The sequence below is a fragment of the Plasmodium malariae genome (assembly GCF_900090045.1).
Source record: "Plasmodium malariae genome assembly, chromosome: 9".
Taxonomy (NCBI): Eukaryota; Apicomplexa; class Aconoidasida; order Haemosporida; family Plasmodiidae; genus Plasmodium; species Plasmodium malariae.
The window spans coordinates 1,057,892-1,085,783 of NC_041783.1; the positions used below are offsets into that span (position 1 = coordinate 1,057,892).

Sequence of the window (27,892 nt, forward strand, 5' to 3'; positions counted from 1 at the left end):
TGTTAATCTGTTATTATCGATTTGTTATATATTAAACTGTTTTTTGCATGCCCACGCAAAGCTATGGCATCTGCAAATGGAATGGAATGAAAAAAAAAAAAAAAAAAAAAAGACGAAAAAGCAAAATGGCAAAAATAACGGAATGATAATAATAAGATAATAAAAATGGCAAAATGATAAAAATGACGAAATGATAATAATAACAAAATAATAAAAATGGCGAAATGATAATAATAAGATAATAAAAATGGCAAAATGATAAAAATGACAAAATGATAATAATAACAAAATAATAAAAATAATTAAATGATAAAAATAACGAAATGATAAGAATGACAAAGTGATAAAAATAACGAAATGATAAAAATAACGAAATGATAAAAATAACGAAATGATAAAAATAACGAAATGATAAAAATAACGAAAAAATGAAGGGAACAAAAACAAAGTTATTACAACATAAAAAATTAACAACGCTGTAAAGCGGCCAAATGACAAAGTAGCACAGTAACAACGTAATAAAGGAATATAATTTAATAAAAGTACAGAGCCAATTCTGTAGTTGTGGTGTATGCATTTATTTAAAAAATCCTTTTGCGTACTTTTACTAGAACATTTTATAGAAATTTTATTGCTTCTTCTTATGATTATAATGTTCTAATTTTTATTTTTTAACATTAAGAAAAAAATGCATGAATATATTTTATACACATTGACTTTTGATTTAATAAATTTATAGAAAACTTAAGTATTTACACTCGTTTTTTCAATAAATTTATTATTACTAAAGTTATGGAACTTGATTTTTCCTTTTTTTTGCAATTGTATTTTGATAAAAGTTTTTTATCTGTTCTTTTGTTTTTCCATATGGTTTTAATGCTAAACATAAGGAATCCCAATTTTTTCCATCTTTCGAAAATATTTCAAAATAAATTTCTTTTTCTTTATCGGTCCAACATGTAGCCGTTTTTCGTAAGTGCTGCTTGGATTGGTCAAAAATTTCTCCCTCGTAATTTTCAACTTGTTTTACTGAATCAAAAGAATATATATGGGTTGATTTACTTTCAACTAACAAATTCCTTTTACTTTCCAAATGCATACTGTCCGTTTCATTTATTTTATTAAATGCTGCGGTAATTTTGTTGTTGCCTGTAACTGAGTGCTTTTCATTTTGTTCACTTGTAGCATAAGCATCAACATGAAAACCATTTCCATTGCTACTTCCAGTGCGATTACCATTACCATAATCAGTGTCGTCAATGTTCCACATACCTTCTTCTTCGTTATTTAAAATACCATCTTTGATACTCATCATGTTTTTTTCCTCTCGACTTACGCGTTCTTCAACGTGAATATTGCTTGTACAGTCATTAAAGTTTAAATCTTTAGAGTTTTCATTTGTGAAAAAAATTAGTTTACTTCCTTTAAAATCACAAATATGTGTACCTGTTTGAAGGTTCTTTATATTGTTAAATTTTCTTCTTTTATTATCATTATTTATTGCATTTTCTCCTTCAACGAAGTTTCGGTTACGCTCTATTACAACAAAATTTCCGGAAGTTTCGTCTAGTGGTACGTATTCTTCTTTTTCTTCTTCCTCTTCACCAAGTAACTGCATTTCAGTTTCACTACCTTTTACTTCTATTTCTCTTTCTCTTTCTCTTTCTCCTTCTCCTTCTCCTTCTTCTATTTCTATTTCCCCCCTTTCCCAGTCATTAACTGTTTGTACTGTTAATGAAAAATGTTCACTTTTTCCATACATTTCGCGTTTACTGTTTTCCACTTCCAACATGTTTTCTTCTTCCTCTTGCTTGTCATTTATTTTTTTTTTATTATAGTATATTTCATTTTTTAAATTAACATTAAAGAACCCTTTTTTCAACACCATGCCTTTTCCTTTGTTACTACCACTGCTACTACTGTTAACTTGATGTCCAATTTTTTTTTTTGAAAAATTATGCTGTACTACCAATTGCTGTTCGAATATTTTTTTGTTTCTTTTACTACTTTTATCACCCCTTTCCTTTGTCAGAATGTTTCCATTTTTTATTTTTGAGAAGGCAGTATTTTTTTTTACATTTTTTTCTCTTTGTAATAAGAAATTTTTCTTTTGAAAAATATTCTTTTTTATTCCCTTTTTTAATTTATAATCAAAAGCAAAGGATGTCGCTTTTTTATGAGGCATGGGGTTTTTACTGACATTCTCGTTATTCCTTTGATTCATGTTTTTTAAAAATTCATAACATTTATATAAGCTTTCTTCACATGACTCAAGTTCTATATTATTTTCAAATGAGTTGTTCATTTTTAATTTAGACATGTGTTCACACTGTTCACCATTTTTAAGCACCTGGTTATTAGTACATTCGATTGAGTTAATATTCACATCAATATTACACATATGGGGGTATTTACATTTATTTAATTCGTATGTTGTGGGTATTAAATCAATGTTACTATTTACATTTTTCCTGTCATAATTATCTTTTTGTTCATTATTACTAGCGATATTGTCAATATTGTTCGAATTCCACGTGTAGTTATAAATAAAATTATTACTACTCTTTTTTTCTTCTATTGTGTTATAATTTAATTTCAAATCTGTATGACATTTGTCTTCATCCGGATCACATTTATTATCATTAATATTATTTAGGTTTCTTACCAAACTATGTTTTTCCTTATTAAAATCAATCATTAGATTATGTACCTCCGTACATTGGTATTTTTGCTCTGGGTTCATTAAAGGAGGGGGAGAGACATAATGATATATGGTATTATTCCTGTTTATGTCCTGTTCTTCTAATTCGTTAACATGGGGTTTATTATGAACGTTTGAAATTATACTAACAAATGGATTGTCCTCTACTTTGTGAGAATGAGAAGGTTCTATTATACCTGTAGAACCTGCAATGGGTGAAATACCAGTACCACTGTTTTTCCTCCTTCTGTCTTCTTTTTTTTTGTCATTTTCTATATTCTCACTATATTTGATTTCAATTATATCAGAGTTAATTCCATTGTAAATAAAGTTTTCATCATTCTTAATTAGGAAGCACAACTTTCTATTAGAACTTAGTATAAAATTATAATTTTTTGGTATTACATATCCGTCTGACATATTTTCTAAAAGTATACCTTTATTCATATTATTAGTATTCCAAGTGCAATTTTTATTATTATTCGTAGTTTTATTTGAACTATTTTTATTACATGTTTTTTTATATGTTTTAACAAAATAACTTTTAAAAAATTTCCTCACATTTATGTAACTATAATTTACACAATTCGTTTCTTCAAATTCACTTTTCACATAATTATTTTCTAATTTTTTTATTAGTTTATTAACAATTTCTTCTTTTGAATTTTTTTTACTAATATCAAAATTATTCACATGCGACAGTAGTTGCTTTTTATTTCTTTTTATTTTGTTTTCTGATAAGGTTAATAATAATTTCTTTAAGTTAAAAAAATTTTTTGTTAAATAATAAAAGTCAACACACTGCTTTGTATTTTTAAATTCTAAGAATTGACTTATTCTGTCAAATTTTTTTGGGTATAATATATACTTCTCTAAAAACATTCGAATTTCTTGCTTATTCCATATATAATTTTTTTCATTCAGTAGGTCTTCGTTGCTAAAAAATTTGTACAACTCATTCTGTTCTTCATTTTGGCTACCACTATTTCCGTCAGCATTTTTACCGCTGGTACTGTTACCGCTGATATCGCTTCCGCAAGTACTACCGTTGATATCGTTTCCGTAAGTACTACCGTTGATATCGTTTTCGCAAATATGACCACTCATATCATTTTCACTAATATTATTACCGCTAACATGGGGGGTTCTACAACTCCCTAAGCCGCTTCTGCGCACAACCAAATCAGCGTTACTATCCAAGCGATAGACACCATCCCTTTCGTCGTTTGTGCTACTGCTACCATTTAAACTAGCATTCTTAGTTGCTACATTTTTTTTATTCGCTGTAAAAAGAGACGACTCTGTACATTCAAATTCATTACCGAGGCAACCATGCTGTATACTTTCCAGCATGTTATTTGAATTGCTGTACATAACATTTCTTTCTAAAGAAAATAAGGACAACTTAATATTTTGCATACAATAAAAATATGGGTACATATCTGATAAATGTAAAAACTTTTTTTTTCTTATATCACTACAGAATATACAGTTTTTGCGCCAATTTACACATGGACCTGTTAAATTAGCATATTTAATATTCATATATTCTTTTTTCCTTTCTTTTTTTTCTAATAAATTATCATCACATATTTTCTTATCGTTAGTTATGTTATAGGCTAAGTTTTTATTATTATGTTTAAATCCGCAAGGTAATGGAACGAAAATGTTTGGATGATCATATGCTCGAACAGGTAATATTCCCCATGCAAATATATTTTTCTTTTCTTTTTCTTTTTCATATATATCAATATCTTCTTTCCATAACTTATATATTTGTTTATATATAACTGAGTGTTCTTTAATAGTTTTCTCTAGCTGATTTTTTCTATCTAAATAATAATCATAAAAATGATTAACCTCGAAAGGAATGTATTTATTTTTAACCTCTATGTTAAACTCTCTATTTTGCATAGGGGGCATGTAATATTTTAATATTACTTCATCATTGTTATCATTAAAACTTAACATATTAATATGAATTCTTAAATAATATATTTTCACTTCTTCCTCTTCGTTCCTCTTCTTATCTTCAAATTCATTATGATAAAAAAAATCATCAAAAATAGAATAACTCCTTTTTTTATTTATACGATATATTCGTTTGGTGTTATTATTTCTCTTCTTATTATTGTACATCACATGTTTTTTTCTTTCATCCATACTTTTTTTTTTCTTACTATTATTTTTACGCTTAATCTTTTCATCGACATTACTAGTAACCCGATCACTTGCCACATTCACCACATTCCGTTTATCATTAATAATAATATTACTGTCACTAATCTTCTTATCACTAACATTGTCATCATTATTGTTTCTATCGATATTGTTACTGTAAACGTTATTATTATAAGTGTTGTTATTGTAAGCATTGCTATTGTAAGCATTGCTATTGTAAGCATTGTTATTGTAAGCATTGTTATTGTAAGCATTGTTATTGTAAGCATTGTTATTGTACACATGATTAATACCAACACGGTTACTATCATTATGGTTTCCCTTGTGATTGCTTACATTACCCCACTTTTCCCCTCCAGTTCCACATTTCCCTTTGACATTTTCCTGTTTACTATTTTTTCCTTTTTTATTGTAGCTTCTTTTTTTTTTTTTTTTGCTCTTATTAGAATATATAGCGTATTTTTTATTTATATAATTTAACAATAATGAAGGTGTGAATGGAGAAGAGGAAGTGCTATTTTTTTTTTTAATATTTATTATTTTTTCTAAATGAATAATTATATCCTCTATATCATAATTTTCAGGATCATAATTTACATTATCTACATAAAAATAATGATACTTTTTTTTATCCTTAATTTCTATTCTGTTTAAATAATTCAAATACACACTATTAAAATAGAAACTATCATCTACTGCTTTAAGCGCACTAGTAGCATAGTCCATTTTTTTTTTTTTTTTGGGTTTTTTCTTTTTATTAAAAATGTTCTTATATTTGTATATCGACCCTACGTTAATGTCATTCTTACTAGAGCATATCTTTCTTCTTTTCCTCAAACTTAGAGAATTACACTCACCCACAGAAATATAATTCTCCTGTTTGTACACTTTTTTCTTTTTTTCTATATCATCCTCTTCTTTTATAATACCTTCTCTTATATCTGTTGCACTTTTTTCATCCATCTCATTGTTTGCTACATGGTTCACTACACTGTTTGCAACTCTGTTTGTTACCTTGTGAGCACTGAACTTATACGGGTCGTTATCATTATAATCTTCAACATTGTCATTACTGTAAAAATTACTCATATTATGGTTGGATGGAAAGATTAAAACTAATTTAATTTTCTTTTTTATACGTAATAAATATTCAGGAATAAACTTCCTTTTAATATAAATGTAAATATAATTATTTCTTGTTGTAACTTGATTATAATTTATATTAGTATAATCATCCGTATTACACTCAACATTTTTCGTATCCATAATTTGGTTACCCCCTATATTATCGCATTCATCTGTTAATACATAATCATAAAACTTGTTCATTTTTTCATTCTTATAATCATCATAACTTATCAATTTTTCTCTTTTTCTGTCAATTATTTCACATGGAAAAACTTTACTTATACTTGTGAAAAATGTTAATATATTTGATGTCATAATTCTTGTATTATTTCTGGTTACGTTTTTATTTATTTCCTTCTTCATATAAATCCAGTACACCTTATTTTTGTTATCATTTATAGCATTGTTAGAGGAATTATAAAAATTACTATCATTCATTATTTTACCATGCTTACTATTATAACTATTATTATTACCATTGATACTACTGTTATGCATATTAACATTGATATTACTGTTGTTATTACTATTATTATTAATGTTATCATAACTTATGGAAACATTTTTCGATACTTCTTTTTCTTCATCATAGGGGTTAGACGAGGAGTGATACTCTTTCTCCCTACATGAATATTTTCTTTTTAATGAAAAATAATACGTATTGTTAATATTTCTTTCTACTTCCTTCTTCTTCTCCTCCTCCTCCTCTTCCCCTTCTATTACTCCCCTTTCCGCTGATTCCCTTTCCAGTGCTGCTCTCTCTGACTCTCCCTGTTTCTGCCTCTTTTTTTTCCGAATAAAAAAATTTGTCAGTAACTTCCTCTTTCGTAGTTTTTTCTTCTCCTCCTTATATATTCTATTACTGTCTTGGTAGTCAAATACTTGATCACATAGATTCGTTTCTTTATAATATTTGTTTTTCGACAACGCATTAAATAAATTAAGGACAACAGAATTTTTTACTTTTAAGTTGTCACTTGTAAAATCGTTATGGGTACATTTGCTGTCCATACATAAATAGTTATAATGGAAAATTTGGGAAGGTGTAAATGAATTAGTAAAATGATGTGATGCGTTTGCATTGTTTGCTTTTCTTTTCTTTTTTTTTCTTTTTTCTGGTTTTACAGTTTTTCCTATCTCTTCATGATCTAAATATTCTTCATCTTCTTGTTGTTGTTCAACTTGATTATAATTTTTTAAAATTTTCTTATTTTTTCTAAAATCAGCTTTTATTAAATCCTTTTCCATTTTTAATATTGCTATATCATCATTATTTTCCTCGTTAGCATGTTTTATTTCTTTTGAAAGCTCATTCGAAATTTTTTGAAATACTTCTATATTATTTTCAATATTTATATTATTTAAATAGCTGAAAATGTTGACTAATTGATTGTACTGTTCATCTAACTTATTTAATCCTTCTTTCAGTCTTCTTTTAAGCTTTCTTATTATCATATTTTTTATATCTTTTTTTTTATAGTTATTTTTATTCGAAGCTTGGTTCTCGCCATTTTCCTTTTTATTTTTACTCTCTTTCATAGTTACTCTCACATTATATGTATGCGTTTATATTTATGCACGTACCGGGGTATGTACACGTGCGCAATATGTATATCAACGCATCGGAGTACGTACGTATATACAAATGTACATCAGTGTTTATCCGTTCAAAGGTTTTACAAATATATATATACATATATAAACCTTGGAGCAGAGAAATCTCCTTAAAATAACTTTTCCCTTATTCAGGCAAACATGGGGGGAAATAAAAAAATAAAAATAAAAGGGTGATAACATACATACATAGCTAATAAATTTATAACACAATAATAAATATATACGTGAAAAAAAAAAAAAAGGCCTATTAAAGGCGTCAAAGAAAAATGAAAAATTAAATAAAAATAATGAAATCTCAAATGAAATGTAATGAAAATGTTCTCACCAAAAAGCGTTTTTTGTATTTACGTATATACTTATATCTGTAAATAAGTATGCATATATATACATATACATCAATGTTTACGAACTCATGGAAATAAAAGTTTCATTGAACAAATATTATAATATTTCTTAATTCATTGGAAACAAAAAAAAAAAAAAAAAAAATTATATCATATAAAGAATTTCTTCCTATCAAAAAAGAAATAATCAAAAGGTTCTATTATTTTATGAATACTATAAAAATATATATTTATATAGATTGCAATAATACTTTTTTAAAGCTTAAGAAAAGTAGGCTTTTTGTACATATATGTTGATATCCTTTGATTTTTTTTTTTTTTTTTTTTGACATTGAAAAATTAAAATTTCATGTTATATTTTACGTGTATATTAGCAAAAATTATTACGAAAAAAAGAAATTTAAAGTTAAATTTTACACTTAAGCACTATACCTATTTTTTAGTATAGTAATTTAGAGGATAACTCTATATATATATATATATATATATATGTATATAAAATTTATTCTTCATTTCTTTTTATTCATTTCATTTCAATTTTTTTTTTTTTTTGCCTCTTAGATAACTATATAGGGAAAATGACAGAACTTACATGACAATATCCTTTTGTATGCATATAAGAATATTTTTTTGTTATATTTTTTCATTTTTAAGTTTATCTCTTTAAATGCTTAAATTGTTTTTTGTAAATAAAAATAAAAATAAAGAACTTCGGGTTAATAGGGTTAAGATTATTTATGAACATTTCCAACATACTCTGAAAAGGGTTATTACTATTTTTTATTGTTAATTTTCTTAATTTCAATGTTTAATATAATACCAATTTTTGTTGATCCTTTTTAAAAAAACAAATTTATAGTATTTTAAAAAGTTGTAAGGTAAAACTATATAACAACTTGTAATTATATAATAGTTGTAAAGGTAATATAATTATAAACATTCATAAAAAAAAAAAACATTCTTATTTTATTTTATTTTATTTTATTTTTTTTCTTTATATATTTTACTTTTAAAAATAGGATTAATATCCAAACATATGTTAATAAAAATGCGTATACGCCAAAAAATTATTAACACAATGGAAATTTTTATTACTGTTGGACAGATAAAAACAAAAATAACAACAGTGTAGTAGTATATATATATATTTATATATGTACGATATATGTAAAAATGGTGTGGAATTTAATAAAGACGTTATTGCTCTGTGTCCCTCCCATTTACTTAAATATATTTCTAAAAGTATGTTCTTACTCTTACTTTTAAAGAGAAAAAATTTGGGCATAAGTTATATACAGAAAAAAATTACGTAAAATAATGCAGGTATAATTGGTATACGTAGCATGTTATAGGATTGGTAAATAAATATATATATATATATACACATATAAGAATAAAAATCTTATTACATCACTTAACTGCTTATTTATATACAATCTTATGTGAGCGAACTTCCTCAAAAGTGTTATAAAATTTTCTTAAAATTAGCAAGGCCGAAAAAAGCGGCAATAATAGTAAAAGTAGAAGTACAATAATGTGCCTTTAAATTATAATTTCAACGCTTACAACCATTAAATAACTATAAATTTAGTCTTTCTTCTTATTTTTTTTTAATTTTATGAATTTTTTTTTTTTTTGTTATCAAAATGAATATTAAAAATTTTTTTTTACTAACTGACTTATTCCCAGTAATTATTTTATATTCATACAAAAAAAATATTTTTTTTTGTTCTCTTTATTTTTTAGAATAATATAAATTGTTTTTACTTTTAAAACATATTTTGTATATTTAGGGTGAGGTTCTTTTAATACACTATATATATTTATATATATATGTACACATTATATTTTTTTTTTTTTATGTACATACTAAACAGGTGTTTCCATAATGTGATTTTTTCTTCCTTAAAAAAATTATAGCACATAAAACAATATAATATAACCTGCCATATTTTATATGATGATAATAGAATACATTCGTACATAAATATTATGTTGTATGTGCAATAATGTATTTAATGTTTATTATACATACATATATATTTTGTTCCACAAGAAATAATGTATTAATTACTATGCGCATAAATAAATAAATAAATAAATATATATATATATATATACACAAAAAGTATGTCTTAAAATAATAGGACTCAATGAAGAACGTAGTAGTAGAAAGTACCCTCACTAATTTTATTGTAATCTATGCCTCTTTTTTTTTATTTCTTTTTCTTTTTATTTTATTTCGTTTCATTCCGTTTAATTTTCGTTTAATTACTTTAATTTCCTTCTACTTTCTTTTTCTTTCTTTTTTTTTTTTCTTTTTATAAAAATATAAATATTTGAAATATAAAAGGAATGGCATTAACAGTAAAAAAAATGAGTGAAAATATGAACGTGTACGAATAAATGAATTACAGTAGTGTTTATGTAAATATATCTACCTTGTAAAAATAAAAAACAAATACCTAACGAAAAAAAGTATTACAAGGTACTAATATAGACTGAGTACACATCTATAATAAATGAAGCGTATTAAAATATACAAGCAGATGGCATTGTGATATAGATTCATTTATAGTAGTGGTGTTATTTGATATATACAGATATACAAATATATTTACATGTATATGTATTTGCATACTTGCATATATACATAAAAGAGTATAACACTTACGAATTATCATACTGTATTTGTAGACTTTTTTTCGCCCTTATATTTATTAGTTAACTACATTAATTGAATATTGGAGCAAGAAGCATCATATTAAATACATCATTTAAAAAGTAATTTCTTGCACATAATGGAGAAAACAAAACTGTTAACGATATAGTGCAAAAAGGTACATGAGGAATTAAAAAATTATATTTACATAAAGAACACTTTTATTGTATCATTTTTTTTTAAGCTTTATGTATAGTGTCATTTGAGGTTCACATGAAGTGCATAAAAATTTTTTTTCTTATTTTATTTTTTTTATTTCTAAATATATTGGGTGTTCTTAATATTGTAAGACATATTTTAAAGCCAACTTACAGCACTTACATACTAGCACAGTAATTACCCATATGTATATGTTATACGCGTGTAAATACGCATATACATAACACAAAGGTATATATATATATAAGAAAACGTAGATGATGGAGTAACCCATTTACAATTGCACTAGATGAAATCAAGTATTTTTTATAATTAAAAAAAGAAATTCTATTTCTTTTTATTTCGCGGATATCGCAATTTTTTGAAGTTAATTTTTGTTTCATATATGTATGTACGTATATATGTATATATATAATATATAAATAATTATTAAGTATCCATATACTTTCATCTTAAGATATATGATTATGTCAACTTTTTTTTTTTTTTTTTTTTTCAATCAACAGTTTATTTAAAAATCCTTTTCTCTTTATATATATATATGTATGTATAAATATATAAATTTTAAATTTACATATCATTTTCGTTTTTTGTTTATAAAAATTTTTTGTTACCTTTGTTGAATGAATAAATAAAGAAAAACGAACTTTTAAATAAAAAGTATAAATTGAATGACATAAAGTATAAAGTGAGCACACAAAATTTAATTGGAGTGTAACTTTTGCTATATATATATATAAATATATAAAATTACCGTGAAAAAGGGAAAGACGGAAAAAGCAAACGTTTTAAAAAATATAGTAAACATACAATATAGATATGATAATAAAAGAAAAAATTGAATAAGTGTATACGCATGGTCATTCACTGTTTTTTCTTTTTGAAAACTTTTGCTTATTTTGTTTTGATTTATTTCAATCCTTTTTTGGATGATATAAACTGCAGTTGTTTATGAATGGAAATTTAAAAATAGACATTGACATTTGCTTAATGCGCGTATTTATTTATATTAACATATATTAAAATCTTGCGTAACGTACAAGTTAATATGTACGAGTAAACATATGTACACTTTACCATATGTACATATATGAACATGCAAAAAAAAAAAAATATATAATGTATATGCTTGTATTGTTTAATTTTTTTTTTATGATTAATTCGCTGTAGTTTACCAGTTGTTCATTTTAACCTTATCACTTTCTATTATGTTCCGATGTAACGAATTAAAATAATTTCTTTGTGTATAAGTCTTTATATGCATGTATTTGTATGTGCATATGTAATTTATATTTATATATATATATATATGTATACATATGCAGATATATATGTAAGCATGAATGCATTAGTTGTGTTTTATCAGTACGAGTGTAAATTTAAAATAAACGAACCAAAATATGCATTACAGGGACAATTAATTAAAATAATTAATCAAAATTTTTGTTGTTAAAATTAGCAATTAATTATGCGTTGTTTATATTTTCATGTGATATATAGAAATATATAACTTTAATGCAAACAAATTTATAAAGTTGTAAATGTATGTATATATATATATGTATTTGTATGTTCATGTGTTTTTGTAAATAAAGAATTAAAAATATACATATATTTATATACTTATACGCATTTATATATTCATCTTGTCATTATATTTTTCCTCCAAAGAGTGAATGTCAAGGAACAATGCATTTATGCATACATTTATATGCATGTACATCACAGAATGTCGAATTAAATTTCAACTTTTAAACAGATAAATTTCTAACCATTGTTTACAGTTGTAGTTAATTTTACTTGTTTTTGTACATAATTTTTGATTTTATTAATTTATTTTTATATGAATTATATTCATTATTTATGTGAAATTTCCCGTTTACTTTTTTTTTTTTTTTTTTTTTTTTTTTTTTTTTGGAATTAATTGCTTAAAATTACTAGTTTAAGTTTTAACTTAATTTTCATTTTAAATGGGTCTCCAAACGGAAAAGGACAAAGAAAGGGAAGACCAAAAAAAAAATTTTAAATTATGTAGCAAAAAATTCGAAACAGATGAATTAGAAGTTTTAAAAAAGGTATGAAAAGGAGGAAGTTTGTGTGTAAACATTGCATGCATGGGCACATACGTATTCATGCACTCACTCAAATACGTACGCACATACACACATATGCAGACACATACACAATCATAAGCATGAACATGAACATACGTACAGACAGAGGATGACACACATGCACATACGTGAATATATTTGTATACACACCTGTGAACTCTCTTTGTAATTTTATTGTTTCCCCTTTTATTTTATTTTATTTTATTTTAATTTTTTTTTCCTCATTTAGATATATAAGGAGTTAGGAAGTAGGTCTTCATCTAGTCACATCGACAAAGAGACATTCCTTCAATTTTTTCCCTTGCCAGGATTGTGGGGAGAGCGATTATTTTTGAAATTTAATTTTAAAAATACAGGTTATATAGATTTTGAAGAATTTATAATAGGAATAGCTATATGTTGTAGGGGTACTAAGAGTGACAAAATAAATATTTTGTTTGATATATTTGATTTAAATTCTGATGGCTATATTCAAAAGTCTGAAATGGTTGCTATGTTATCAAATATACCATATATTCATAAATTAAAGAATGTATTTTTTAACAAGAATAATAGAAGAAAATATGAATATGAAGATGAAATAAATTCAAATGATTATTATAATGATGGCTGTAACGTAAGCTGTAACGAAAATTACGGTGATAATTTTGCCGATGACGATGATGACAATAATGATAGTGATAGTAACAATGACGATGCAGATAGTGATAACGATGATGTTGATGATTACTACATTGATGAAGACCATTACGATCATCATGATCATAATTGTAGTTGCACTTACTGCAACAGTAACAATAACAACAATGGAAATAGTAACAACTGTAACGATAATAATGGTAATAATGATGATAGTAATGATGATAATAACGTTGATAAAAATGGTGATAATAATGGTGAGAGGCACATGAACAACCATAACATTAGCTGTGGTAAGGAACATAATGGGAGCGCGAATAATATAGTTTTAAATGATGGTAACAATAAGGAAAGTAATATTGTTAATTGTAGTAAATGCTTAAAACAGAAAAGTAGAATGGTAAATCGTAGCAAATTATTAAACATGAAAGAACTTGCAAGGAAAATTAGGAAGGAGAAAAAATATCAACTTGAAAAATGCTTTAAGGATATAAGAAGAGAACATTATGAAGAAAATAATTTTTTTAATCATGATAAAAAAATAAAAAAAGAAAAAGGGAAATCCCCTAAAGGATGTTCATTATATAAAAGTGAAAGTGATGATAACTCCAATTTATCTTCCAGCAGTACATCTAATGAAATTACTCATGATGATATCGATTACCAAAATGTATGCAAAAAAAAAAGTGTAAAATATAAAACAAAAAGAAAAGGATCTCGATGTTTAACAAATTACAAAACAGCAAATAGTGGCTTTTTGACCTCTTCTAGTGATAGCTACACAAGTAATGAGACTCATTCTCTTTTGAATAGTGAAGAAAATGATAGTTTCAGTTCTAATAAGGAGCAGAGGGATGGTTACTCAAGCCACACGTCCGACTCTTTTATTAGCATTTACGGTTATTTGATTAAGAATAAAAGAAGAAAAAAGAAAGACAGGCAACAACGAGATAGGGAAAAGGACAAAGATAAGGTCAAAGACAGGGAGGACGGGAATAAAGAAAAGGACAAATCGGATGAAGATATGGACGAGGGAAGTATGGTGGATGATGAAGATAAAGAAGGATCGAATGGAAAAGTTCAAAATGGGCATAATTGGAATAATGCGCATAGTGACCCACATGGCCAAAATGGGGAGGAGGAAAAGACACACGAAATTGGTAAAAAGGGAAGAAATCGCATCACATGTAGCAGAGGTGATATGAATATTTATAAAAAAGAAAAGAAAAAAGAAAAGAGAAGAAATTTATTTTTAAATGAAAATTGTCTTCCTTCCAAAACAGCTAGAAATATACTAAATGATGAAGAAAATAATGAGTCATCTGAAAAAAATGTGGATGTAGATGAAATTGTGGATATAATGTTAGAAGAGTGTGAATTTTTAGATAATGATAGAATTACCCCTATACAATTTAAAAGTGTTATATATAAATATGATTTTTTCCTGTATGTATTTTTTAGTTGTCTTCATGAAGATATATGGGGATTACAAGGTAATGTACTATACGGAAGAGATTATATTAGTAATTTTGTAATAAAATCAGAAAATTTTAAAAATAAACAAATAGCTGAAAATGAAGAGATTATTACAGAAGAATTATATTTTAAAATAAGGCAACTTTTTATTGTGCAAGCACCTGATTATGATTGTGTAAATGATAACTTATGTGTTAATTTTTTAAAAGAAAAAATTATGGAAAAAGAAGAAAGGAAGGAAAACAGTCAAAACGAATCTTCCCTATCCGATATGGATGATGAAAAAAACGAATCAACAACAAATAAGAAAAGGACAAAAAATGAAAATGATATTAATAAATCAGCAGTTTGTGGTACAATCAAAAAAACGAAAAATGAGGAAGGTACAATACAAAATGAAAGCCCAATAAAAGGAGAAGAGATGATAAGCAAAAAAGAAAAAGAATGTAACTACGGAGGAGGTAGTGACATTATAGCATATTACGACGAAGCAGTAAATGATAGCTTTAATAAAGATGCTGCACGTGGTAAGATGGAAACGATGATTTTAAAGGGAGACGTAGAGAAGCCCACTTCTAATGGGGGCTATTGTATGGAAGGAAAAAATGGGGACCAGCTAAATAGGGGCATACCCAACGGGAAAAGTAAAAATAAGGACAAATCAAACGGGAAGAGTAAAAATGGTTTGGAGTATTATGGAAATTTGATCGAAATAGCTGACCAGAGTGACAAGACGAAATATGCGGAGGAATGTGAAAAGAGAGAAGTCAGTGGATCCACAAATGAAAGCACATTGGGAGTAATTGAAAACAATCAAGATATATCAAGTAAATTGAATGAGCAATTTATAAAAGAAGAATTAATATGCAATGAAATTTGTGATGATAAAAATGTAAGTAACTCGTTTGACCAAAATGAAAAGCATTATTTCGAAGGAGTACACAGAGAATTTTTGGATAAGGAAAACAGAATCCAAGATAAGACCACCTCTCAGATAAGTCAAAACATTTTTATGAAATCTAATAGGAATGATGTATTACAGAAGGTTCGAGATGAATCCCCTAAAAATGCTTTTACTGTCAAGAAAAACGTAAATGTGAGTGATAGAGAAATGTTTGAAGGGAATAAAAATGTTGTAAGCTGTGCGGAAAGGCAGAGCGGATCGGGTAAGCATATCGAATCGGGTGAGCATATCGAATCGGGTGAGCATATCGAATCGGGTAAGCATATCGAATCGGGTAAGCATATTGAATCGGGTGAGCATATCGAATCGGGTGAGCATATCGAATCGGGTGAGCATAACGAACCAGGTAAGCACAACGGCAGCACAGGTAGGGAATTTTTTTCCCTGGAGGATATAAAAAATAAGATCGGGTATGAGGTTGATTTTAACTTGCTGACCAACTCACTTAATGATATTTTTTCTAAAGAAATTGTGGAGTTCATACAAGCATCAAAAATTAGCTTTAACATTAGTGATGTATATAAGGAAAGAAGTGTACAAAATAAAGAGAAGTATAAGAAAGCTAAGAGAAATATTGAAATAATAAAAAATTATTCGAATAATTCTTTAATTAAGAATAAGAAAAAAAAATATTCGACTAATCATAAGGTAGAACATGAAATAGAAAAAGATCAGGGAATCAAATGTCCAAATGGTCAAGTCAAACTCTCTAATCGTTCAGAGGAAGAAAAAGGTTTAGTTAATCATATTGAAAAGGAATCTTTTATAAATATTAATAACACCTTAAATAGCGATGAAAATAATCAAAATACTGAAAGGAAGGATGTCAATGAAAAAGATTTAGAAAGGGAAAATGGTTTTTCAATTAATAATGCTATTAAGAAAGGCCTTTCTGGAATTAAAATACAAAATATAGAGAAGATGGATTTACTTGAAAAATTAGGTTTATCCAGTAAAAAAAACGACATACCTGTAGTAGGATGCACTATTTTTTCGATTAAAGGAAATGAAAAAAAGGAAGATACAAATGAGGAAACAGTGGAGGGAGAATCGGAAGGGGTTCATGATAACACTAAGGTGTTGAATGGGCAGGGGGAAGAAAAATGTGAAGAGGTTGGTGCAAGTGATGGTGACGGGGTGAAGGACAAAACAGATATAGTTGATGGTGTGAACAACAATGAGACGTCCAAGAAAGAGGAAAGCTCGAGCAATGAGAATGAAAGCTGTTATTATGAGAGTAAAAAGAAAAAGAAACACGATTCTTCAACAAAAAAGCATGTAAAGGATAGAAATTTATATTCATGTCCCAACTGCAAAGGGCCTTTTTTAATGTGTCCCAATTGTCATAGTAGGTACCCACGATTTTGTGTGAATGAAGATAAAATTGCAATGGAATGTGAATATTGTGATTGCGAACATTGTTATTTTTATAATTGTATATATTGTAATTTTGATTTTCAGAAATGTTTAGATATGATTAAGAAAAATTCACTTAAAGAGGGTATATTATACAAAATAGGGAAGCACCTTCATCAGTTTAAGGCAAGATATTATATATTATTTGATAATTTATTATACTATTATGATAAACAGAAAAATTTAAAACCAAGAGGATTTATGTTTTTAGAAGGGTGTTATGTAGAAGTAATATCTAAAAATGATAATATTAATAAGTACGGTTTTTCTATATGTCATAAGGGTACAAAACAGATTCAGAAGAGAAATTTATATGTGAATACATATGAAGAAAGAGAAGAATGGTTACAAGCATTATATTCTACTACAAAACAAAATACATTATATAATTTATATGAATTACATGAACAATTAGGTCGAGGAAAATTTTCTACTGTTTATAGAGGAATAAATAAACAAACGAATTCAGAATTTGCTATAAAAGTTATTGATAAAAGGTCTGTTTCGATTTATGAAAAAGAATTGTTAAGAAGTGAAATATCCATATTACGTTTACTTAGACATCCAAATGTTATTTATCTAAAAGAAATAATTAATACAAAAGAAACTTTATATATATCAATGGAATTAGTTAAAGGAGGTGAATTATATGACTTCTTACTTTCAGAAACAAGACTAAGTGAAATACATGCAAATAAAATTATTACACAATTAATTAAGACAGTTGCTTATTTACATAGATGTGGTATTATACATCGTGATATAAAACCAGAAAATATTTTATTAACAGATAAGTCAAAAGAAGCACAAATTAAGTTAACAGATTTTGGTTTATCAACCTTATGTGCCCCCAATGAATTATTAAAAGAACCATGTGGTACTTTAGCATATGTTGCTCCTGAGGTTATAACATTACAAGGATATAATCATAAAGTAGATGCATGGTCAATCGGTATTATTTTATATTTACTCCTTAGTGGTAAATTACCATTCCCTATTAATAAAAATACTGAAATGAATATTCAGAAAAATTATGTTTTAAATTTTAAAGATTATATATGGAAAAGTATATCTTCATCAGCTAAGGACCTTATTTCGAAATTACTTGAGTTAAATGTAGAAAAAAGAATATCAGCTAATGAAGCTTTAGAACATATATGGATTAAAAACCCAACTGCTGTTATTAATGAAAATTCTTTTATTTATAAAAATGAAGAAATAAATATATTAAATTTACAAGATGTTAGTGTTAGTACATTTAATATACCAAAATATGCTCCATTACATATTGAAGAGGAAAAAAATATAGAAGAAGCTGAAAATAAAAATGTTTTTAGTTTTCATAAAGATAATATGATATGTGAAAATAATGATTCCAATGACGACCCAGTTATCCCATTGCCCTATAGTGGTGCACCAATGAAGGAAAATACCATAGATAAAAATGCGCTTACTTTGTCTAAGGAAAACTCATTTCGTGAGGAACAAGCACAAGCTGATGTATCCCAAAGGAAGGATATGCATCCGGGAAACGATGAAGGAAAGAGTGGCATGAATGGTAAGAGTAGTGAAATTAGTCAGTGCAACCTGAACAGTCAGAATGGGAAGAATAGTCAGGACGAGCCCAATAACGCCGATGTAAATAATACCCAAGCTCAAACAAACACATAGGGGAGGATTCAAATTGAAAATGAAAAGAAGTATAAGCGCTGTGCACATATTCCTCTTAAATGAATTTTAATTTGCACCTTCTAACTTTGTGAAAGTGTGTATGAACTAGCTGTACAAGAATGAACATGTGAACAAGCAATATAAATAATTTTGTAATTACTCAATTTTTGGGAGGGAAAAAAAAAAAAAAGAAAAAAAAGAGGTGCTGCATTGTGGCACAGGTGCATATGTGCATACATTTATATATATATGTATATGTATATATGTACGTGTACGTGTATGTGTGCATCCTTATCCATTTACATTTTTGGTACTTGTAAGAACGCCTTTTTTCTAAGGCTCACAAACCTGTACATATTTGAGTGTAATAAGTAGTTCGTAAAATTACGTATTTTGCTCTCTCATGCTCCATATTTTGAAATTTTTTGTAGTTTTGTGTAATTTTTTTATACTATTTTATCTTAATTTATTTTTATTTTATTTTATTTTTTTGAGGCTCTCTTTAGTGAAACATTTATTATTATCATTTTTTTTATAAAAATTATCTTCACCTTTGATGGGTATTCTTTATAGGAAATCCCATTTTGTGCTCTCTTATTCTAATTTTTCTTTTTACGTAGTTTATTTTTATTTTATCCATTTTGTTCATTTTGCTCATTCTGTTCATTTTGTTCATTTTGCTCATTTTGTTCATTTTGTTCATTTTGTTCATTTTGCTCATTTTGTTCATTTTGCTCATTTTGTTCATTTTGTTCATTTTGCTCATTCTGTTCATTTTGTTTATTTTGCTCATTTTGTTCATTTTGTTCATTTTGTTGTTTATAAATACATATATGCATATACCCATGCACACACATACATATACATGTGTACACATATGTATCTATTTATTAGTAGGTTTTTTTTTATGTGTTTTACATGAAAAAATAAACATGGTTTTAAAATTTCAATTTGATCAGGTGTCTAATCAAATTTATTTATTCTAAAGGATGAAAAAGAATATCCTTTTTTACGAAAAAAAAAAATTTTATTTTTTGGCAAAAGATTATTCAATAACGTTTTTCTGGAGAGTGTATAACCTTTCCGTACCTAATAAACGTCACACGTCACATGTTTGTACATATATATATATACATATATATATATATATATATATGTATATGTATATGTATTAACATGCCTTATAAATATATGTACATGTGTACAGATTCTAATAATACATGTATAAAATTCGTGCCCATTCTTTTTTTTGAAATAAGATGAAGATGAGATGCCCCTGTGTTTATGAGTTTTAAGACAGGAATCAGATTCGAGCAAAAAAAAAAAAAAAAAAAAAATATATATAAATAAATATACATTAATATAAATACATAAATATACATTCATATAAATACATAAATATACATTCATATAAATACATAAATATACATTCATATAAATATATATATATAAATGTACCCTTACAGCATATATATACGTATATATACATATACATTAAATACGTACAAATTCATGCACATTTACCAGCGTAAAATGCTTATTAAAAAAAAGTAAATATTTTATCAACACAAAATTTATTCGATCCTTTTTTTTTTTTTTTTGCTGCTTTTCCGTTTATTGATCACTTCAGATTATTAAAAAGCAATTAAGCTCTTTATTTATGGGAGAGATGCGACTTTTGTATTTTCTAAAAATATAATTATAGAAATTATTTTGCCAATTATTTAATGGTATTCACGAGCAGTTAAAAAATATGTGAGAATATGCATATACGGTACATGCATACATACACAGGCATATATATAATTGCATATATATAATTGCATAGATATACGTGAATACATAAACGTGCATAAATATACGCGCATAGATATACATGCATAGATATACGAGCTTATTTATACACGCATGTATTCACATGAATGCATTCAAACTTTCTCACATGTGTTTATAAAATTTAAAAGTGCCTCATAAGGGGCATCGCAAATGCAAAGCCTTTATGCAAAATAAAATTTACATGAGTAGTTCACCATTTGAGTGAATTATACGTTTTAGTATTTGTTTGTTGTATGTTTGACTGTACTATTATTGATGAATAATAAAGTGCTTCTAATACTCGCTTTAGTAAAACATCAAGTCGACTTTGCATGCCCAGCATTTGCAGCTAGTATAGAAAGGAGAAAACGTATATAAATACACACAAGACAAACACAGGGACATATACGAATGTCCTAGCACATATCCACATATGTATGCGCGTATGTATATACTTATGTATGCACCTATGAGATGAGCTCCATTTTGACCTCATTAGGTTATGCCTTCTCTTACGCCTGCCCATGTTAGCAAGCAGTACATACGAAGAAAAAGGAGCACTAAAATGGATGAAAGGAAAAAATTGAAAATCAATAATTTATTTACAACTGTTAACTTAAATAATAAAAAGCAGGTAATAAATAGAAGTGCAGATAATGATGGAAGGATAAACATAGATAAGGAAAAAAAAAAGAGCATATGGTCTTTGTTTTCGAAAGTTGACGACCCGTTCGAGGAAAAGAAAGATGCAGACAGTGTAACTGATAAGGAGTATAACAGTAAGGCTACTCCTGATAAGATATATGGTGATAAGGCTACTACTGATAAGATATATGGTGATAGGGCTACTACTGATAAGATATATGGTGATAGGGCTACTACTGATAAGATATATGGTGATAAGGCTACTTCTGATAAGATATATGGTGATAAGGCTACTTCTGATAAGATATATGGTGATAAGGCTACTTCTGATAAGATATATGGTGATAAGGCTACTTCTGATAAGATATATGGTGATAAGGCTACTACTGATAGGCCAAATGACGACATTTTTTTTACGCCAAGAAATGCGCCCCAAAAAAAGGAGGAAACCCCCAGAAGCTTAAGTCAAGGCTTATTTAAAAATATGCAAGAGAATTATGATATTAAAAAAGAAATAGAGAACATTTCAAACAGCTTTAAACGTAAAAACAATATATTATTGTCAGAGAAAACAGATGATAGCCTGTTAAGTAATATACTATCAGCTAAGAGAATAAAAACAAATAAAACTAAAACAGAGGATAATTCGTCATCGTACAACTCATATAAAGAATTTTTTTTAAGAGTTACTAATCATAATCTCAAAGAAAATGATGAAAAGAAAAAAGTGGTATCCGACAATTTGGTAAATAACAAGATATGCTACAAAATAAAAGATGATAATGTTCTTAGTAGAATAAAGAAAGAAAACAAGCAAAATCTCGGTGATCTTGAAGAGAAGAATAGAAATACTACCTTGTGTAATTACAAAGTGGATGATGATAGTATTACCTCGGGTAAAGGGCTAGGCAAAACATGCCCAACAACATCCGATGGAGAGAAAAAAAATATGTACACATGCATAATAAAAAAGAAAAATATATGTGTTCCTGTGAATGTAGTAAATGAAAATAAAAATAAAAAAAATAATAATAATATAAAAAAACTACAGAACTGTTTTAGTAAAAATGATAAATTTGATATATTCAATCACATAGGAGATGATGTGTTCAGGTATATTTTGTCAAATGTAAAAAATAAAAATATGTTATTATTAAATAGAAGATTTTGTTATATTATTCGTTTCTTACGTTTAAAATTGATATATGATGAGTCTTTAAAAAATACTATACCCCCTGAAAGTATAATAAAAACAATATATGCCTCTGAGAATATTGAAATATTAGACTTATCAGGATGTGCACACATAACGTCTCATCATTTTAATTTACTTTGTAACTCTAATAATATCAAATTTAATAAAACTTTAAAAATTTTATGTTTAAAAAATTGTAATAAAATATGTGATTCTAGCTTAAAAGCACTTTTACATAGATTCAGGAATTTAAAAGTAGTTGATATACGTAATTGTTATAAAATTAGTCATGAGGGAATATACCCTTTAAAATTTAGATCAACCTTAACTAAGTTGTACATTGGAAATATATCAGCGTCTAGTTTGACAAATTATCATTCCAATGACTCCCTAAGGGTATTGTTTGGGAATAGCACTAATGGGAGTATGGCTTATGGGAGTAGCCATGACAACAAGAACAATAACAGTGACTACATACTTCTAGACACAGTTCTGAAAAATTTAGTATGCTTCGAAATTACGAATGCAAAGCAGCTGAATGATATTTCTTACTTATATATGATAGCGAAAAATTTAAAAATTTTTAACCTAAGTGGATGCAACATTGATGATTCCGCTTCTATTTTTTTTAAAAGTTTTACAAACCTCATAGCTCTCAATTTGGCTGATACGAAAATATCAAATGAGGTGATGAAAACAGTAGTTAGCTGTTCAAAGAAATTGAGGATATTAGACATTTCCAAAACATTCGAAATGGATAACAATACGATTTTACAAATTTCGAGGAATCTCACGAATTTACGAAAAATTAAACTATCTTCATTGCAGTAAATAAAAAAAAAAAAAAAGAAAAAAGGGAAAAACACATAATATGTACATACATATATATATACAGGCGGATAAATATATATAAAGATAGACCAGTTTACATAGGAGAAATTGACTAAAGTTTTTTTTTTTTTTTTTATTTTATTATGCTCGGAAGTTTATGCCTCCATTTGACATTCGCCATTGCGTGTTCACACATACGTATAATAAGAAGCGCTTAGTTAAAACTTCGAATTTTTTTTTTTTTTTTTCCAGAAATGTAGACAATTTTTGCATTCGAGAGTTTTTAAAACACTGCAGGGATTTAACAGCTATTGACTTCTCAAGTTGTTGGAAGGTCAATAACTCTTTCTGCAGTGCAAATGGGTTACATGTAGCATCAGGTAATTATTCATATTTACACTTCGTACTAATGGATACATATAATATTATTGTGTTTTTGCCCCTTCTTACTAGTAAAGAGAAAATAAACACGCTCACATAATGCATATTCTCACGTACTTTCAATTTCAGGGTGTAAACTGAAAGACGTGGGGGCGTATCAGTGCTCCATCGATAGGAAGGTTTGCGAGGTGTCTCTATCCGAAGCTGGTTGTTCTTCCATTCGCGTGCACATTTATAATGTAAAAATGGAAAAGCGGAAAAAACGAAATAAATTTGAAAAATTGATAATGGGAAAAAAAATTGAAAAAACGAAATAAATTTGAAAAATTGAAAATGGGAAAAAAAAATTGAAAAAACGAAAAAAAATTGAAAAAAATGGATGAATAATTAAGATTAAAAAATAAAAATTAATAAAAAGCTTGCCCTAAAGTAGAGCGCGCGTTCATGCTGATACTCTTGCGTGCTCCCGTCAATACGCACGTGCATTATAAGTATATCCATACTTATACATATATATACTTATATATATATATATATATGTTTTTCCCTTTTGTATGAATTCACAATGCAGGAGTTGAAATTGTTTGAGACATCAATATATACGGACATTAATTCCCTCGAGCACGCAGATTAAGATTACGGATATTTAAATATGGCACTGTCCTTCGTACTACATTTTGAACTAAATTTTTTGTTATAGCTTTTGTTAATACTTTTTTTAATATATATTTTTTTTTTTTTTAAATAATTTTCTTCATTTTTACCATTTGATTTTATTTTTTTTAAGTTCAAAATGACTTTCTTTTTTTTTTTTTTTTTTTTTTTTTTTTTTTTTTTTATACATCCGTTTTAAGATAACTTTTAAGGTAATTTTTAAGATAATTTTTAAGATAATTTTTAAGATAATTTTTAAGATAAATTTTAAGATAATTTTTAAGATAAAAAAATTTAAGATAAATTTTAAGATAATTTTTAAGATAAAAAAATTTAAGATTGCACTTTCATTTTTATTTTAATTTTTATTTTTTGAAATAGTGCATCACATTTTTAGCCATTTTTCGTCGATTGGGTTAGGCATAATATAATATAAAAATTATATTTATGGTATACACTTTCAAATACATTTACAAATATATTTAGATATAAATATATACAAATATATTGTACATTTTTACTTAAATGTTTATGTTTTCATATACATTTACATGTATATTTACTAATATATTTACGTCTATATTTACGAATATATTTACGTGTACATTTACTAGTATATTCACGTGTACATTTACTAGTATATTCGCGTGTACATTTACGTTTATGTTTATATTATGAATACTCTCATATATACATATGCGCATAAAAAATTTTTTACTATAATTTGTACAAAATGTACATAAACAAATAATACTACCATAACCATGTGATATTATTATATCCAGAAAATAATACCGCTTATTATAAATTTTCACTTTTTAAGTTATAGAAAAAAAAAAGAAAAAGGAAAAAAAAAAAAAAAAATGATGAATTGTTTTTATAACTTTTTATGAAGAGGAAATTATTAATGGGGAAAGGGTACAAATTTTTTAGTTCTAAAGTTTTGTTTAAAATGTAAATTTTTTTTCAAATATATTTTTTTTTTTTTTTTTTTTTTTTTTTTAAGTTATAATATATAAAATTCTTTTTTTTTTTCATAAAACGTGTTTTTTCATAAAATGAAGCTTTTTTTAAAGCACCTCCCTTTTTAAAACACAGCCCTTTTTAAGGTACAGTCTTATATAAAGTATAGTCTTATTTAAAGTATAGTCTTATTTAAAGTATAGTCTTTTTTAAAGTACAATTCTTTTTTAAAGTACAATTCTTTTTTAATCAAAATTACATATATTTTTTAAAAAAAAACAAAAATCAAGCGAAATGAATGAACAGGAGGAAGAAACGAACTCAGATTTGGAAAAAGAGGAGGGAAATACTAAAAAGGAAGATACCAAAAAGATTGATAGTAATAAACATATCAGTATATGTAATGATAAGAAGCAAGATGAAGTAGGCAAAATGGTGAGCGAGGTAAAAAAGAAAAAGGACAGGGATCAAGCAAGTCAAAATGATAATACAAACACTTATGACAATATGAGCGAACTTTCGAATACGTACGAGGATGCAAAAGAAAATGAAAGTGAAATTTTGAATAAAAATATAAACAGTGGTAATATTAATATGGAGAACATCAGCGTGAACAATATTAACATGTACATTATTAACAGGGGTGCTACAAACGGAGTTAGCACAAACGGGGTTATAGCAAACGATGATAAATGCGTTAACTGGGGGGATAAGGACCATATGGTTGAAATTTTAGGACAAGGGGAAGCAAAAAGTAATGTATTGCGCAATCGATTTTTAAAAGAAAAAGGTGGTACCAATAAGGATAGTAATAATGATGGTAATAACAGCAGTGGTAGGAAAGGGATAGGTGAAAATGACCAAGCGGACGTGTGCGCTAGTATCAATAATAGTAGTAGCAGTAACAGAGGGGAAAGAGGGGAGCAGAGCAACACGAACGCAGAGCAGATTCCGTCGGATATGGAGTGTGCGATATGTATGAAACTTTTAATTATTCCTGTAACTATACCATGTGGTCATAATTTTTGTAGAGATTGTTTAGAAAAAGCAAAGGAGTATAAGAACTCGTGTCCTTTATGTAGATCACCTATGGGTGATAAAAAAAATATTAACATTTTGCTATCAGAATTAATAAAAGAAAAATATCCTTTAACATATGCAAAAAGATTGGAAGAAATTGAAATATTAAAAAGAGAGCAAGAAAAAAAAATTTGGAAAGAGAGAATTGATGCTATTAAAAATTCATCTATCATCCCTGTATTCAAAGTCCCATTAGCATTTGGACCATACTTTCCAGGAGAAGTTTTCGATATAAATATTTATAATAAAAAATTTATAGATCTTATTGAATTAATATCTAATGAAGGTACCTTTGCCATTGCATCACCATGTAAAGATAAAAATGATGATGATAAAATGTATGGTATTCATGTTAGAATATTAGAACAAAATAGTACTAATCAGTTTTTTAATATAAAATGTGTAGCAAATTTCAGAGTTATATTATATAATATAATTCATTTTCATCAATATGACAATTATATTGCACATCATTCTCCTTTATTTGATGAAAATGTACGAGTAAAATTATTAGAGTATAGTTTGCTTGGGGTGATACCATTATCTTCATCAGTTGCTAACAGTACAGATGATGATAAGGATTGTATGCCACGTAGAGATAATATAATAGACGTTGGAAAGGAAAGAGTGAAAGCTCTAAAAAATCTATTAAATACTATAGAGGTCGAGGATGATATCAATTCTATTTCGTCTTATTATGATGAGTATAAAAATATAATGAATAGTGCAGATGATAGTATAACTGAATATATTAATCTATACAATGCTGTAAAGTATTATTCTTGTGTTATATTTTCAAGGATTTGTTTACTGTGTATAAAATATCAACTGAATCGATTTGGAAATGCAGGTATTCGCTTATTTAATACTAAATTTAGAAATATTAAACTTACTTCATCTGAGCCATCAAACGAAGAATTAGAAAATTTTTCCTATTCATTAAGTAGTGCAATCATATCAAGATCTATTCTTAAATGGAGATGGTTTACAATGACAAATACTAGTGAACGATTAGAAAGTATAACACAATATTTTTTGAAAAAAAAAAATAAAAGTATCTTAGCCCTTGACAATTCGCGCTCACCACTTATCCATAGGCTTTTTATGTTAGATTCAATATCATCCTCCCTGTTAATCATCTTTTTTATTATATTTATTATTTGTTTAAAGTATTTTTTCCACTGATTAGTGCATAT

At 26.7% G+C, this 27,892-nt stretch overlaps 4 protein-coding genes across 4 annotated transcripts; 3 read left to right on the forward strand and 1 right to left on the reverse strand.

The window, feature by feature from the left end:
* Positions 1–790: 790 nt before the first annotated feature.
* PmUG01_09032200 (conserved Plasmodium protein, unknown function) lies at positions 791–7,549 on the reverse strand (the record flags this gene model as incomplete). The annotated part of the gene is made up of 1 exon (XM_029005014.1): positions 791–7,549. One exon carries the CDS (start codon positions 7,547–7,549, stop codon positions 791–793), a length of 6,759 nt encoding a protein of 2,252 aa, XP_028861646.1.
* Positions 7,550–12,822: 5,273 nt separating this feature from the next.
* On the forward strand, positions 12,823–19,132 carry CDPK7 (calcium-dependent protein kinase 7, putative; the record flags this gene model as incomplete). The annotated part of the gene is made up of 2 exons (XM_029005015.1): positions 12,823–12,927; positions 13,196–19,132. The coding sequence occupies 2 exons, from the start codon at positions 12,823–12,825 to the stop codon at positions 19,130–19,132; spliced, it is 6,042 nt and encodes a 2,013-aa protein (XP_028861647.1).
* A 2,317-nt stretch (positions 19,133–21,449) lies between these two features.
* On the forward strand, positions 21,450–24,633 carry LRR11 (leucine-rich repeat protein; the record flags this gene model as incomplete). The annotated part of the gene is made up of 4 exons (XM_029005016.1): positions 21,450–23,614; positions 23,871–23,998; positions 24,129–24,238; positions 24,571–24,633. The coding sequence occupies 4 exons, from the start codon at positions 21,450–21,452 to the stop codon at positions 24,631–24,633; spliced, it is 2,466 nt and encodes an 821-aa protein (XP_028861648.1).
* A 1,277-nt stretch (positions 24,634–25,910) lies between these two features.
* Positions 25,911–27,881, forward strand: PmUG01_09032500 (RING zinc finger protein, putative; the record flags this gene model as incomplete). Its single annotated transcript, XM_029005017.1, has 1 exon — positions 25,911–27,881. The coding sequence occupies one exon, from the start codon at positions 25,911–25,913 to the stop codon at positions 27,879–27,881; it is 1,971 nt and encodes a 656-aa protein (XP_028861649.1).
* Positions 27,882–27,892: the final 11 nt, after the last annotated feature.